General features: G+C 41.3%; 1 protein-coding gene across 4 annotated transcripts in view; it reads left to right on the top strand.

The window, feature by feature from the left end:
* The window catches only part of LOC138566675 (neuroglobin-like), a 370623-nt gene that overhangs the window by 24094 nt on the left and 329129 nt on the right, over positions 1-17400 (top strand). For all 4 annotated transcript variants that reach the window (XM_069644241.1, XM_069644243.1, XM_069644242.1 and 1 more), the window contains one exon: positions 15186-15449. In XM_069644241.1, the coding sequence (XP_069500342.1) occupies positions 15186-15449 (264 nt within the window). The remainder of the gene's footprint in view (positions 1-15185; positions 15450-17400) is intronic.

Below are 17400 nucleotides of genomic sequence, written 5' to 3'. Positions count from 1 at the left end.
TCCATGGATTGTACCGGAAGTGTGTTAAAACAAAAGTGATGTTTGGCTACATTTGTATATGTTTTTCTTTAGTTTTGCATGGAAGATGTGTGTGGTGGTGTGAACACATTTGCGTGCTCTAATGGTCTGCTGTAGTGAGTTTGGATATGTTGTTACAGAAGTTTTTGTTTTTTATTCCTCGTTTTGATGTGCCTCTTTGAGCGTAGCGTGCATGGTAAGATATGGGCTCATTTTTGTGTGTGTGTGTGTGCGTATTGTGGGCCATGGATGTTACTGGGTGTTTGGTGAGGCATTTAATCTTGTGCATTTTGCAGAATATATTATATTCCATATGTAATTTTTCTGCAGTTTGTTTCCCCGTTCCCACTGCGCATGTATGATGGCCCTACTGGGTGTTTGATTTGGCAGATCATCTTCTGCATTTTGTGATCTTTCCTTTCACTGTATATCCTTCATTTATCATTTAATGTTGTCCCTCTGACCCTACTGAACATATATGGTGGCCCGGCTGAGTGTTTTATGTTTGAGAACATCTTGTGTGTTTTGCAGAATATCTTTCTTTCAACTGTATGTTTTTTGCCTAATGATGTCCCTCCAACCCATATGTACGATGGCCCTATTCAGTGTCTGGTGTGGCAGATCATCTTGTGTATTTTAGGCATGTATTTCATATATTTTTTTATTCTGTTTGTCCCTCCACATCTACTGTGCAGTTATGGAAATTTTGTAAAATATTATGGTGCTTAAAAAGTAAACCGCTTGAGTTTGGCTTCTGTGGCATGAAACATTGCTGAAATGTTGCCATTATGGCAAGAGTGTTCGAATCTGGCTAGATAAAAGGCCTTTCATATTTGGTGAAGGTCTGTGGACTTGAAGAAAATATACAGAAGAAATCCTATTTTATTTATTTAGGGAAAGTTCAATGTAACATTAATTTCTGCGCTGCGCCTAACACAGCAGTATAAAATATACAAGTTGTTCCTGGGGAATCAAATGTGATGAATCTCTCTCTCTGTCTCGGTCTCTCTCTCGGTCTCTCTGTCGTTCTCTCTCGTTCTCCGTCTCTCTCTCTCTCTGTCTTTCTGGGGGCAAGAGTCGCATTGACAGATTTGCGTTTACTAGAGGCAAACCAGCCATTTCAGACAGCAGCTCAACCAATGATATCTTGAAGGAGTTGGGAGTGCTGATTTGTTTTAATGGTTCAAAAGCAGAATGTGAGCAGCAGTGACAGGGGATCAGACTGCCTTGGTATTTGGAGACCTGCATTGTGAGGTTTGTTGCTGTCACATTGAGGTTACATTGCATAGGCTCAGTGGGTAGTGCTGAGGTTCTGGCAGATCAGAGGAACTGAAGAGTCCACAGCAGCATTTGTTACTTTTTATTATTTGTTGATTTGTAGTGTTTGTGTATACTATAAAAAATGCATGGGTTCAGTGGCCAGCACGAAAAGTTAACATTGCCTTGGTGCTTACAGAAGAAACGGATGATTGGTTTTAATCTGAACATGACCCTTTCCACAAAGGAAGGCAAGTTGGAGAGCCAAGGCAGTGTGTGGTTTCTGCAATAAAGCTACACAAGTTAATGATTTGATTGTACTAACATTGTAAAGTTGCCCTTTTAGAACTGTATAATTGTATGTATTGTAATCATTATAAGATTACACTTGTTTTACAGAGCAAAGTAAACTGTCAGAACCTAGAATAACCATATGACATATTTTCAGAATGTTTGCAAGATGAACAGCCTGTTACAAACTCATAGTACTTTCCCAAATATCGCTCAGAGACTATACAAGGGGATGAATAGCAACAATCAGAGGTCTTGGCTGTTTTGCATTAAATCAATGAGCATTTTGGGAACATAAATACATCCAGTGATAAAAGGGTTGCATACTTGAATCACTCAGTACATAATGCACACTGGGCTTGGTGCTCCTATTTTTCAAAACACTCATGCTAAAGCCTCAGGATTTGGATCTCCAGATGAAATGGATATGAGCAAAACCTTCCCTGATAACTTTGCAACCATGGGTAGATCTTCATAACATTTTGCAAACAACTCATTGTGGAAGAACGCATCACACATGTCAAATGTGGGAAGAATCGATATGGCTCAAAAGGTAAAAGAAGTTTAAAACATTTATTTTTACAGTTTCTTAGAATGGAGAACTCCATTTGGAAAACTAATGTTCAAACCTGATTTCTCAAATGGACCGCTCCAATGTTGAAGATTTTTGTCATACATGTACATTTTACTATCCTTAAAAAGTTAGAAAATTGCATCCAGATATTAACTTATATATAAAAATGGGAATGTATCGATATTTCGGATATGTGCAGTGCTCTCGTTGTGCATTCGTAATGTGATTTACAAGCATATGAAAATGCATCAGAAAACTGATCTAAAATAGAGAGGGCCCTATTCTCATCTAGCTGTTAAGTACCGAAAAGGATGCTAAAAGACTTAACGACCTTTTTGGTACTTAAGACCTATTCTGAAGGTGGCACATTCCTCCGAAGTCGGAAGGAATGTGCCACTTTCGGAATATATGTGGCGGTTGCTGGGATGGGTTGGAAACCAACCTAGCAACCTCCACATTCGGAAACTGTCTTTTTGGAAGCCTATTTTTGTGGCACTCCGCAGTTTATTATGTGCGCTAAACTAGCACACAAATACGGTACCCTTTTGGTGCCGTTAAACTGGAGGAGTGCCACAAGAAACCTTGTTTGGTGTAAATTAAAGTGTTCATATACACCTGTGTGTTGTATATGGACACTTTCATGTACACCAAAGCAAGCAGCTTCAACGTTGAAGCTGCTTGCTTTGGTGTTCATGAAAGTGTTCATATACAACACACAGGTGTATTTGAACACTTCCATTTACAACAAACCTAGTAGCTGCAATGTTGAAGCTGTTCGCTTTGAATGAAAGTGTTCATATACGCCGCACGGGTGTATATGAAGACTTTCATTTACACCAAAGCGAGCAGCTTCAACGTTGCAGCATGCAGCGTTGAAGCTGCTCGCTTTGAATGAAAGTGTTCATATACACTGCACGGGGGTATATGAACACTTTCATTTAAACCAAAGCGAGAAGCTTCAACGTTGCATCCTGCAATGTTGAAGCTGCTCACTTTGGTGTATAGGAACGTGTTAATCTGTGTTCTCGACAGCATTTTCGTAAAATAACATATCTGTCGTTATTTTACAGAAATGCTGCCTAGATTGGATTGCGCCCGTGACACCTTAAAACAGGCGCAATACTCACAGATCACTGTTGTGCTCTACGAGGACGCCCAGGCCCACTTGAGAATAGTAGTGGAGCCTGGGCGTCCTCTTTTGGCGCAGTGAATCATACTGTTTAGCACCTTCAATGTGCCAAGTTGAGAATAGGGCCCTCTGTCTCACAATAAACATCTGCATGAATGTTTGTATCGTGCACAATCGGAACTGCTCTAGAGTAAGGGTTTTCGTAGTGTGAAGCATGAACATACGAGAAGTGTCTGAAAACTCCTACCTCAGCACAAATACACAAAAACATAATTTCGTAGTGTAAGTCTATTGGTAATGTGAACTGCAAAACGATAGATAGATGGACAGACCTAAACACGGGTACATATAGATAGCTAGAGAGAGAGAGAGATAGAAAATGTCATTGTAAAATGCAAAAAGGCTTCCCCTACAACTTTTAAGCACTGGTTAGAAAATTGTAAGCAGTTGTAAGGAACACATTTTCACTTTGATATGAATTGCAGAACTGCTGTAGTGCATGTATTTTGGTCATTTATAATGTGGCATGTAAACATATACGAACATGTGTCTGTAAACTCATCTAAAACTTAATAACACAGTCCATCTCACCACAAACAAATACACAAACCTTCGACCTTTAGAATTTCTCTAGTGCTTCTGTGTTTTTGTATTCGCACAAATGCATACACATAGCTTCGTACTCTCCTAATGTGGGTCTATTTGTTAAGTGTAATGTGAAATTTGAACAGATAGAGAGGCCAAACACACATTTTTCTGTTTATTAAATGTGTATTACACCACAGCAAAATGATCAATACAAAAGAGCCCCAGAACAAAGGTGTCTTCACTGATTACACCTAAGGTAGATAAGGATATGGCACTATGATTGTGGCATCAAAGCAGGTAGATGCAGTCCACATATAATAGTGTAATGCAGCAGGTGTACCTGACCACTTGCTGAGTTAGGAGCTGTAACAAAACCGCAGTTAGGATTGCCTGGAAATTATTGCCTCGGGTGCCCCGTTGTGACTACAGAGACTGCAAGGCTGGATTCAAAACAATGGAGAAGGCCATCACAAACAGAACTCTGCTTCTGACCACATACAATAATAGCTCCAAAAACTCATCTTAAAAGAAAAAAGATTTCATGAATGTGATCGGCTGTACAACACCCGGCTGTACAACACCCTAACAGCTTTAGGGTGTTGGGCATTATTTTCAACAGAAACAGCACACCTTAAACTGACATGCTGATCTAGTAAGGAGAAATGTAAGCGCCTTGATATCATCTTTCTGATAATGCCTGGATTGCCCTATATTGCCTGTTTTGCTTTGTTGTCTTTGTCTACACTTGGATGCTACCATGTGTGTGAATGTCAATTGTTGGCCATTAAATAAGGTTTAAAAAATTGATTCAGCAGAAACATATCCACATAGACTTGTACTCTCGTAGTGTAGGTCCATTGGTAAAGTGCTATGAGAAATACAGATAGAAAAATCTAGATATAGGCATACATTGATATGTCGTATATAGATTAATAGATCTATGTACGACATATACTTTTTTAAAGTAGAATTTATTCTCTCTACCAATCCAGCTTCTTGTGGCTGGTATATGGTATGACATTTCTGCCTGATGCCAAAAGCCTTATATGCCAAATCCATATTGGTATTAACAAAATGGACACCGTTATTACTCCAAACTGTGCATGGCAACCCACATTGGGCTAAATATGCCTTAACCAACACCTTTGCAATGCTCAAAGCAGTATTATCTTTTAATGGGAATGTGTCTACCCATTTGCTGAACATACATACTACTACTAATGCATATTTCTTTCCTTGACATGGAGCAGGGTTGTCATTTAGGGGTCTCTGGGGCTCACAACTCCAACCCCTGCGGGCCAGAGTTGTAACCCCTGGGACTCCCTTGCAACCCCCAACTTAAAAATAAAATAATATAATTGAAAAAAACAATTTATTTGGGCCCCAATAAAAAATGGGTGCTCCTGGTGTAGCGGGCCCTCTTGCAGTGCAGGGGACCTGCCACACCAGGTCTGGTGGGTCCCTGGACCAGTTCTCACACATCAGGGTGAAGGCTGTGCCGGGGAGGCACTCAGTAGGGGTTGGAGCTGACCATGACATGTAGCACATGTCACATGCCACATTCAGCTCCGACCCCTTCTCCTTTTGTCTCCTTGCAGCTCACATACAGGAACCAGGAATCTCTCATATCTTCCTGGTTCCTGTTTGTGAGCAGCACGCAGAAGCGGAGGGGGCCTAGAAGGACGGACCAAAGCTGCAAGAAAAAGGTAAGGCTTTTGTTTTGTAATATGGTGTATGTTTTGCATGTGTGAAGTGTGTGTCAGATGTATGTATGTGAATGGTGGGTGAATGAGAAGTGATGTGAGTTTTTGAATGTTCTGGGTGGGTGGGTGTGTGCTGTGTAGTGTGAAGACAATGTAATGAGTGCATGTAAGTGAACATGCGAGTGACTGGTGAGTGGGTGAATGAGAAGTAAAGTGATGTGTGTTTTTGAACGTTCTGGGTGGGTGGGTTCTTGGGTGATTGTGTACATGTGTAGAGAATGCAATGAATGGATGTAAGAGAAGGTGTGTGTGACTGGTGGGTGAATGAGAAGTGATGTGATGTGTGTTTTTTAATGTTCTGGGTGGTTGTGTGCCTGTGTAGATAATGCAATGAGTGGATGTAAGAGAATGTGTGTGTGAGTGACAGGTGGGTGAATGAGTATGAATGTGACGATGTGTTTTTGAATTTTCTGGGTAGGTGTGTGTGGCACCTGTGTAGAAAATGCAATGGCTGGATGTAAGAAAAGGTGTATGAGTGACTGGTGGGTGAATGAGTATGAATGTGATGGCGTGTTTTTGAATGTTCTGGGTGGGTGTGTGCCTGTGTAGAGAATGCAATGAGTGCATGTAAGAGAAGGTGTGAGTGAGTGACTGGTGGGTGAATAAGCATACATGTAGTAGTGTGTGTTTGAATGTTCTGGGTGGGGTTTGCTGTGTACCTATGTGGTGAATCCAGTGTGAGCAAGTATGAGAGGAGATGTATGGGCGAGTGACCGGTGGGTGAAAGGGGATGCATGTGTGTGTGTGAGACTGGGGATTGCTGGAGCATTTTTGCCACATCCTTTATTGACTTTGTATGTTTTACTGGTATTTGTGGGCAACAGCAAGTTCATGTGTGCCATTCCCTGGCTAGACTGGCATTTTGGTGCGTTCAGTCTAGCCATTGCTTACTGTGGCATGACATTTATTACTCAGCATCTTTGAAAAATCAATCATGATAAGTAGTGTTACCTTGCTAGACTGATGTTTTGGTGTAGCGGCCTGTATATTCTTCACTGTGGCATGACTTTTTATTAAATGAGCATCTATGATGAATTAAGCAAGATAAGTGTTCTTATGGGTCTAGACTGGCTTACATTGGAGTCAGTTTGGACAGGTTTTCCTATTGTGACATGTCACTTTTAATGGCCAAACCAACAGGAGTATGTACTTACATAGGAGTACTGGCATATATTGGCAGAGCCAGTTTTGTGCCCAGTGCCAGTTATGATAATATAGAAAAATGTATTAAAGTGAACATAAGTATGGTCTTATATGGGAATACTAGCATGTGTTGGTGGAGGCAGCATGGAAATGTATGGGCACAGCCAGCATGCACATGTTTTTTATACTGGCATATATTGCAGGGACCGGCATGATAATGGATTGGGAAATGCCCTGTGCACTTTTGGTGACTTGCATCTATTGTACTTTTTTTCATGATTTACTTTACATTCTACAAAACCGATTGTTGGTCTTTTACCCACATTTTCCCAGAAAGTGTGCTTTGTAATGCACCATTTTAACCCATTATTCATAACATTTACTCTGGGGAGGGAGAAGAATCCACCCGGACCCCCCAACCTATTTTCATTAGTTCGGCCTCCTTCGCTATGCTCAGTCGCAATCACATACTTGTGGCAAATATTTACACCCTCCAAAAAAACAACTCACCAGCCACCACTGGTGGCTGGTATATTTGTGGTCAGGCACCGCCCCCTTCTCTCTGTTACATTAAAGATTTAAGCTCTCATTGAAAAACATATTTACTTCTTTCACTTGCAGTGGTGCATGCCCTTGCAGCGACATAATCATCATGGACATTCTGCACATGTGGTGATCCAGACCAGCCCCGGTGTGGCGTGTCCTGTGCTTTGTTGAGGAGCTTGGGGGAGGGGTGGCTCCCACAGCATGGCTTGCAGGGGAGCTGCCAAATATTGTGCTACGCCACTGAGCACCACTGGGTCTGACAAAGGGGTAGTGTTCAGTGTGCGCCTTGAAGTCTGCCAGTGAGCCCCCGGGTAAGAAGCAACTTGTGGGTGTTTTCCATTTTAAATAACTGTGTGATGCTATGAATTTATGTGTGCAGAAATTATATTACATTAAATAGTGTTTTTGTTTTAAGTTCTCGGGTACCCAGTATTACGCTTACATAATAAAAACTTTGGGGGGGGGTTTGGGTATATTGAAAGAAACTTTCCCAGGTATTATACTCCAGCAAAGATAACATTATTAGGTGCACTCCCCTCTGAGCACGCAGACCAGTCTAAATGGTTTCTTTTATTGTAGTGGTAGCTGAATCATATATACATTTGTAACCAGGGAATTTTGTTGATAATAAAACCTGGTCAATAATTTAATTTTCAGGCCTTTTCGTGCAGCATTTTTCTCCTGATTAAACCGCAGCGCACGCCTCTTCAGGTCAGTGCTTTTTTGGCTGATCTAACACAGCAACGCCACAGATAACAAGTACTTCTGTGTCCATCGATCTATAGATGTTTCATAAACTAGCCTGCGTAACAGTTTTCAGGTCACCTTGTTAGAAATACTGCATTATGAATGTTTTACATATAGACCCCCTGACCAATCTGGAAAATGGCATTCCCCAAATGTGTAATCGTGGACAAATCATGCCTCCCTCTGTACCTCAGTTCTTATAGCTGGCTGAAATGAGAGCACCTGGAAAGACGGATGCTAGATGCATCCAAAAAATCTGAAGGTTATTTGCCATCACTTCCTGTGATGTCAATTGGGGAAAGGGTCAAATTAAATCACTTGCTGTGATGTCATCAAGGGGTCAAGGGTCATGTGATATCACTACCACTACACCTGGCCTTTTGGTGAAATGACGTCCCTGACAAACGTGACAGTTTCTACAATACGCAATTGATGCTTGCCTTAATTTAGTGTTACCCCATATTGTGGTTAGCGGGCTAAACATACCATCTGCTCCTACATGAAATGGGCCATGGGCATGAGACAACATTAGCGGTATATATTTATTCGGTAACTTCCATCCGTGAATCGACCCAACACCCTTCAATACATGTCCCATGCAGTTTCCAATCCTCCCACTCTAGCTCAGTGGCTTCAGCCTGAATATTTTGCACTGTCTCAATGGTATTATCAAATGCAATATTCTCTATCTGCATCCTGTGTGTAATATACACAGGTGATACAGGGCACTGTGCAGTTGCCTTTGCAATTTGGTCAGCAAAAGCATTACCTCTCCCTAAATCACAGCGTTATATTTAATGGCAGCCAATTTATTTGGCAGGGTCAGTGCATACAATACATTTGAAATCAGGGTACCATGCTGTATCATTGTCCCATTTGAAGTAAACAATCCTCTCTGCCCATAAGCGGCCAGTTTTGAGCAACTCCAAATGCACACTGACTGTCAGTAAAGATGTTAACTACAAGACCGGAGCTTAACTCGCAAGCCCTAGTAAGGGAAATAATTTCAGCTGCCTGGGCAGAATGCTGAGACATTCTACAAGCCTCAACAATGGTTTTCAATGTTGTAATAGAATATGTTGCCATGGTAGTACACGACCATCTACAAACAATGTACCGTCAGGTTTATCAATTAGAGTATCCAGCACCTGTGCCTTTGTTTCCTCATCTGATATAAATATATAATCATGCATTACTTTTTTGATTCATCCGACGGGAGAGGTAGCAGTGTGGCAGGATTTAAAGTGCTAAATCACTGTAGGACAATATTTAGGACCAGTAATGTCAGCTCATATCTAGTAAACCTGGCATTTGTCAGGTGCTGTGTTTTAGTTCTATTCAATAAAATATCAATTGCATGTGGCACAGACAATGTAACTTGGTGTCCCAATATTATGGCATCGGCTTGTTTTATAGAAATGTCTGCAGGCGCAACACCCCGTAAACAATTTGGAAGTGCTTTTGCCACTGGGTCCAATGTGGAAGAAAAATATGCACACTGTTTTTACCCCTTGTTGTTGAATCAGTACGGAACACACACCTTGCTTTTCATGCACAAACAACGTAAAGGTTTTAGTATAATCGGGGGTGCCCAACGCAGGTGAGTTACACAATGCAGATTTTAGAACATCAAAACACTCTTGCTGAGCAGCAGTCCATGGCAAGGGAAGCGGGTTGCTGCTCCGTGTTAGTTCTAACAGTGGTTTTGCTAAAAGTGAAAAATTGGGAATCCATTGCCTACAAAATTAAATCATCACCAAATAACCTCTGATGTGTTTACTTTCCCGGAGAGAGGACTATGGGGCAATGATGTGTGGGAAATTGATGTATTGGATGCACCTGTATCAAGGAGGAATGTTGCCTGTTTGCGTTGCACTATAGCTTTTACAAATGACCCTTTTGAATCTACAGGAATACTTATGCACCCTCTTCCCATGCAACCTCTTCCTTCTCCAGGGCAGCTCTATGCTGTGTAATTCATGGCAGTGTAATCATCCTCATAACAATCCCTACCTGAATATTGCTGACATTGACTAGGGTCAGAATAATTATGCTGCTGCTCATTACTCTCTTCTAATGTCCCAGTATTTGCTACTATGCTGTTCCCAGCCTCAGTTCTAAAAATGGTTCCCCTTGTCATTCCTCGCCCATAAGAACATCTGCGCCCTTTCCAGCGCAAAGGACACTCTCCTATCGAATGATCTTCTGCCTTACAAAAATGACACCCAGTGTCTGTCATACCTTCTCCCATTTTTGGAAGGATAATACCACTTCTTTCTCCTTTATACGTTGGTATGCGCATATTACCTCTGCCTCTTTCTGGAAAAGCCTGTTGTATTAGCGCCCTTGCTTGTTATGTTCTTGTCTTTCGCTCCTTTATCTTTACATGGCAATTTGCATAATATCTACCCATAGTCAAAATCTAGGAAGCAGTTTGAGTTGGCCATGTAGACTCATAGGTTTGTATATCATGTTTTAAATAAAGCAGCAATCCTTCTACAAAATGTGAACAAAAGGCTTTCTGTCCCTCTGGCATAGCCATGTCCAATCTGCTAAATCAAGTAAAATCTTCCCCTTTTCGTGCAAAATACTTTTCAACTGACTCCCCTTCTTCCTACCTGCAAGCAGTCAGTTTATCCCAATTCATTTACTTGCAGAGACCCACTTGCTAGATATGTGTTATCAATAGTGCTGGAAGAGCTATTATTTCTTTTGCCAATTCCCCAGTCGTTCCCCTTTTTTCCTACTGCCTTGATCAACTCTTCCCACTTTATGCATTGGCGCCATATATCTGCTGGTAGAATGCATGAAAACGACTGATCCATATCTCCCAATGTGAGCGGATCGGTTTTAAGCACCCAGTCTGTTGGGGGGGCCACTGTTCTGGATTTTGTCTAATATCTGGATAATATTTAGTAAAGGACAGTCATTCCATATGGTTCCAAGGGACATGAACCTGTCTGTCAGATTATCAGTGTCAACACCCGGCACTTCTTTCAATGGGAACACTTGAGTTACCATAGACTGTGTGGCATTAATAATCCAAAAGACAATTTTTGACACTATTGCAGGGCAGAACTTTGCATCAAGTTTATACTCCTTGACTGCTTGGTCAATGTCCTCATAATCATCTGGCAGGGGATATACTTCATCCCTAGTGTTTATCATTTTATTAAATTCCCACATTTGTTTGTACAGCTTTTGTACTATTGCAAATGCAAGTATCTTATTCCTGGAGCACATATATTTTAGCTTGCTCCACTCCTTCTACCCCATTTTTAATCCATGCTCTTACTACCTTTTCCGCAGTTTCCATGTCGTGGGTTGTAATCCTGCGAGCATAAGATGGCGAAGAGACCAACTGGTCACTGGGTACTTGATAAGGGAGTGGGCAAGGTCTTTTAGCTATTCTAACAATCGATCATTCTCATCCTCTAAAGTCACTTTTGATTTAGGTACCGAGGCTGAGGGCTAAGCCTTGGCTACATACACACACTTAATCCTCATTGTATCTTCACGATCTCCATCATCCCAATATTTTTTCATCTCTTTCTGATCATATGTGCGCGCTTTCTCTTTTTAAGTTTGTGGCTTATGTATCTTAATCTTTGCTTCTCTCATGGTTTTGTGTCTTGAAAAATCTTCCCGTTGCTTGTCTATTTCCCATTCCAGGAGTCTCAGGACCTGATCACCCTTAGCGGCTAGTACTTCCCTTAAATATCCCATCTTTTCCAGATCAAAAGATCCATGCACTGGGAATTGCAGGTCAGGGTTGTCGGCAGTGTATTCATGCCACTTTTTCAGAAACATCACTGTGCCCAAGCCTTTTTTAATCATTAATTCCCAGCCTGGAGTTCCTTGCAGTGGGTAGACACATGTATTTCGAACTCTGGTTGCCTCTTACAACATGTGAATCCCATTTCTTTGTCTAGTTACTTTGTCTACTTACTTTGTGATCACAAAGTTGCATTGATAATGTCTCACTTAATGCAATGTGTCCACAATCAATGCAATCTACAGGCTCATTTCATGATTCATCCATGCCATGTTTTCTAATTTTATATACACCAAGTGTATATCTGTTATAATTCATTACCAATATCCTTCCTATAGAAACATTACATATCCAAGTGTGTTTCCCCATGGTTCATTATGGTATGCTTTCACAGGGAACAAATCCCTACATAGCCAAGTGTGCTTCTCATTAAATCATCTAACAGTTTGCTTCCTATAGGAAATACATTTGATTCTACATTTCATTCTTAAAATATCAGATCATACAATATTATTGTGAAAGGCCTCGTCCCTTTTTCTGCAATCTTCTGCTCCAGTGCTTCACCAGGAATGTAAATCCTCTTTTCACACAGACAGGGGATACTCAGTTGCAGGATTCAACGTGTCAAACAGGTCGACTGGTGAGCAAAAGTGTGGCTTCTAAGACAGCTTCTTGTCCTGATAACAGCAGTGCACTGCACCCCCGACTCCCGCCTTTGTCTGCTATCTGACCGTGGCAGCTTAGTCCAACTGGATCTTTCCGCAATGAGGTTTCATCTGGTGGTGCCAAATTGTATAATATAAAAAAATAATACCTCTATTTGCTTTTAAGTCTAGCAAATAATGAAGCACCAGGACAGAGTATTAGCGAAGAAAATGCTCAGCGAGCGAGAGTAGTTTATTAACAGCTGCAGCTTTACTCAGAGCGGTATAAAGACACCATCTGAGTTCTCTCTCGCGTCTCTACTTCCATTGATAAAGGATATATATACAAGTTACCAAATGGATTAAAAAACAGCCATTGCCTTTGCTAAAATTGAACTGCTGCCTGGGTCTCACATTTCCCTCTACAGCTGCTGCTAGCCATTTTAACATTATGTGGGCGTGCTCTGAAGCATAGGACCAACAGCTGTGACTAGCAAGGACATTCTGTGTGTTTGCAGGCTGAAGCTATTTAAAAAATGTTCACAGTTAACTGTTAAGAAGAGAATTTTATTTTAAACACTTGCTGCTAACAGCAAAAAACAAGAGTACAGGTGGAAGCATTTTTAGATGTGTGCCATTGGGGAGATATCACATTTTGGCACAGTGCTCCATTCCGGGATGGGCACTGGATCTGCAGGGAGGAGGTTTTTGGCTTTAGGCTTGTTGGTGATTCTTTTCTCATGAATATTATAGCCTTATAGACTGGGGGTTGTTATAGCGGGATAATGACCTGTTACCAAATTATGGCCTGAGGCAAAGCAGAGGGCCATACGTTGGGGAGTCATCATACCAAGCGATAATGACCTTTCCCAAGGTATAAAAGGCTATTAGCACATGATCCTAGTAACAGTAGTAGTAATACATGTTTTGGAGTTTTCATGGTGTTTTCGTGGTGGAGTAAAACATGTTTAAGAGGGAGTAAAGTAAAAAGACAACCTGAGTTAGTAAATTAAATGTTTTATTTTGTTGTATTTAAATATCATGGTTGTCTTCATAAGTTACAGGAATCCGGAAAAATTTGTCCAGAGAACAAAACTGTGTTACTTGCAGATTGTATCAGTTTTATTTAATCATGATACAGAAATTTAGAAAATAATCAATTAATGACACAGTACTTTAAGGAACATATTATTACATATCACAGCAATAGAGGTACATCTAAAACATGGCTAAAATTAGTCCATCAACCAAACCATTCATAGTGCAGCATTCAACCCATACAACATTCATCGTGACAATCATCCAAACAACAATAGCTAAAAAAAGAGACAAAATTACTTCATAATGGGGAGTGAGCACAATCATCACAGCCCAGCTAATAGTTTTAATATATGTTATTTGATTTTATAGGAGCAGAGAAACGTACAATAGAAAAAAAGTTGTTAAAACAATCTATCACAAGGGCAGATCTAGGGATAACCATGTAGTGTAGATCACATCCCTTGGGAGCAAAACTCAACCGGTTTCGACGTGGTATGTCTAATGCACAACGTCTTCATCAGGAGGTATGGAACAGAAGACTGCAAGAGAAGAGCAGAACTGCATAACTAAGTGGCAGTGCCCCTCCTCCCAAAAAACAAAGAAAGGAAATTGTTTACGAACTGTACCCACTATGTGCCACCTATTAGCAGCCAATTATAGAGAAAGGGAGAAATAATTTGGTGCTGGGAATTGAAGAGAAAATCAATTCAACATCCCAGATGCGGAGGTAAAGAATAATAATAATGACTGCCCAACCACAGGGGTGCCCGCTACATACGCTGTGCATGAACACTAATGAAAGGAAACCACGAGAGAGCCAGGACAGTAAAAGCAAGTAAAACAAATAGATAAATCATACCGGGCACCCAAGGGAAGTAAAGGCCCCATGTGGAAATAGTCATAGAAAATAATAAACAAGAACTGACCTCACACAGTCAACCAAGCACTAGTGTGAGAAATGAACAAAGTATATGTTCTGAGGGAATGAGCCCTACCGAGGGCTAAGGTTGTCCTTAAGCTGAAAGAATAGTAAATGGAACAATAAATAACAAGGGGAAACAGGGAACAAGCCGACAACAGATAACTAAAACAAATAAGTTAAGCATTTTAATTGCTACTTGGTTGAACTGGAACAGGGTTAACCAGAGCATGCATTAGGCATCACGTACAAGTAAACAGGTTCTCTCTAACCAAGTGAAAGCATCTTTAAATGTTTTATCTTTCTCTTACATGGGTTAAATAGCCTGTTGCAACAAGAAAAAATGTCCTGCCAGAGACGAAGTGTCTTGTTCAAACACAATCTTCACTGGAAATTCCACTGTTGTTTCCCTGTCTACTTCTGAAGACAGAATGTTAAGAATGCAGGCAATACCAGTCGTTTTTGACTGCACTCTATAGCAAAAATAGAATTGATTTTTGTCACTTGTCACTTAAATAACACCTGTTTTTATCACTCTTGTGAATGTTAAAAAATGTTCAACCTCTGAAAGAAGTAAACCTGACAAACATGTGGCATGCTTGCACCGCACACTTCTCTGCAGCAGGTGCATTACCCCACTGAGCGCCATCATACTGAGATTAGAATCTATAATTTGCAGTTTACTTGCAGATCTATGCAGTTGGTACTCAACCCACTGAGCTATTTACTAGTATGTTGCTTTCTCCCCAGCACTGCCTTTTGGATTGCTGCTTCATTGTCCCTTGACAAGATGGGGGGATGTGCGCTGTCAGGACCAGGAGTATCATCTGACAAGACAGTCCCCGACTCAATAGGACCGGAAGCCACCTCTGAATCCATCCCTGAAGGAGGGGGCCCAAACACGACACAGCCGGCGCCCCTGTGCATCTCCAGCACCCAGAAGGACTTGATTGAGAGCTCATGGAAGGTCCTGCATGAAGACATTGCCAGAGTGGGAATCATCATGTTTATCAGGTAGGAGATGAGGTTGAGCGTGTTTGTGTGTTGGGTTGTGGGGTGCATAGGTAGACGTTGTACAGAGGAGTGACGGCTCCCACCACAGTGCAGGTGACATTTTGTGTGGTATTTGTAAAGTGTGGTATTTGTAAAGTGTTCAATTGCCATTGATATGCTCTTAAAGTGCTGTAAAGAGCAGTTATGGGATTGTGGAGGACCGTAGTGTGGAAAGACATTACATAATAAAGCAGGGCATTGAATAACAGAGACAATTGCATTAGCAGAGGAGTCTAGACCAGTTTGACATTAGCAATACAGCTGTTTAACATATTAGCATCTCAACGGGACTTAAACTAAAAGGATTTTTATAAATGTATGACATGCACCATGTGCAAACATGCATACAATAATGTAAAAACCTTTGCGACAAACAGAAATTGTTCATCAGGGATCTGATCAATTGCTGAGCCAAATGTGTGATCTATATCATCTGAGTTTGCAATAAACTGTACGTAGGGTCCACCATCAGGGAACTAGGTCTGAGAATACGAGAACACCTGAAATTGAACCTCACCAATATCAATGAAAGGAGACGTCCCCTACAAGAACATTGGGCTCCACAACACCAAATGGATAAGAAAGATACAATAAAATGTGTGGGAATCAAGCACATCTGACAAGATGGCCGCCTTGGTAACCGTGAATTGATACCAAGGCAAGAGGAGGCGAAAATAATCTGTAAATTGCAAAGTACTGGCACAGGTCTGAACAAAGAAGATGATTTGCAGGTCTTTTCATGAATCAGAGAACGGTATTTGTGCACAACATACAGCAGTGATTTGAATATGTATTATGAGTAGGTGAACCTCCTGCGTTTTGGGACAACACACTCACCTTGATTATATTAAATAACAGGGTCACCCTTATGGGTAATGGCTCACAGAATACCAGATGAACCACACATAGCGGGAGGCGAGCAGGGACCACAATACCACAGAGATGATAACAGATGGCAATTATTAAGGAATCGCTGGCTCTTAGCTAACAATAGGGTGTGGACTATACACTTGATGATCAACCGGACCTTCCAATGCAGAACGGATGGCACAAATGAAGGTGCAGCAGGTAATTGGACTAATCGATATGCCTACTGCGTTTGTCTACAAAACCTGCCCCGGGGGAGGGATTGTATGGTTGCTTGACCAGAAGATACAAAGGTGCCTCTTACACATGCAGGCAGTTGTTTGGGACAACCTGCAGAACGCTACTAAACTCTTCTAAAGATGTGGTTAGCACTCCATAATGCACATATACTTACCACTCAATGACCTTGCTCATCAAGATTAGACAGGCAGCAGCAAAACACTTTAAAGACTGCCCACCAGAATCATCCCTTATGTGCTGAGCATTCAATACCATACTAATACTCTGTCATAAATTCGCCCAGCCATAACATTCAGACAAACAGCATAGCGCACAAGCAATTGCAATACGGGCTATAAGCCATGTGAAAGATCCTTGTTTTTTGCTACTAAACAGCAGCGTTGTGCCACATAGATTTACAATATGGGCTCTCAATTTCACATATAATACTAGACCCCAATTCATATGGAATGATCACATTATTTAATGTGCAGGTGCGTTGCTGTGCGTAACGGGCACAGGACACTGCAAGAGTCGATGTGGGAGATTGATCCCATTGGGAGGCGTCCTCCCGACGCTGCACACTGCTCTGACGTCAGTGCCATGTCATGCCTGTGTGACGGGGCAATGCCATTTAAGGTCAGTCTCAAGATGGTGGCAGCGAGCACTCGTGGAATCTCACCTCTGCCATTTTGAAACATAAGCACCAATTGCTTGGGTAAGTCTCCACCTGCCGCATATCCCATGATGCACCCTTTTGATGTAGTTTAGCCGCTGATACGTTCACATATACAATTACAGGTGAACGCACCCTTCCTTGAAACTA

The sequence above is a fragment of the Ambystoma mexicanum genome, chromosome 2p (assembly GCF_040938575.1).
Source record: "Ambystoma mexicanum isolate Mex_15411 chromosome 2p, UKY_AmexF1_1, whole genome shotgun sequence".
Taxonomy (NCBI): domain Eukaryota; kingdom Metazoa; phylum Chordata; class Amphibia; order Caudata; family Ambystomatidae; genus Ambystoma; species Ambystoma mexicanum.
The sequence above is the reverse complement of the archived record's forward strand: the minus strand, read 5'-3'. Positions and strand labels throughout refer to the sequence as shown.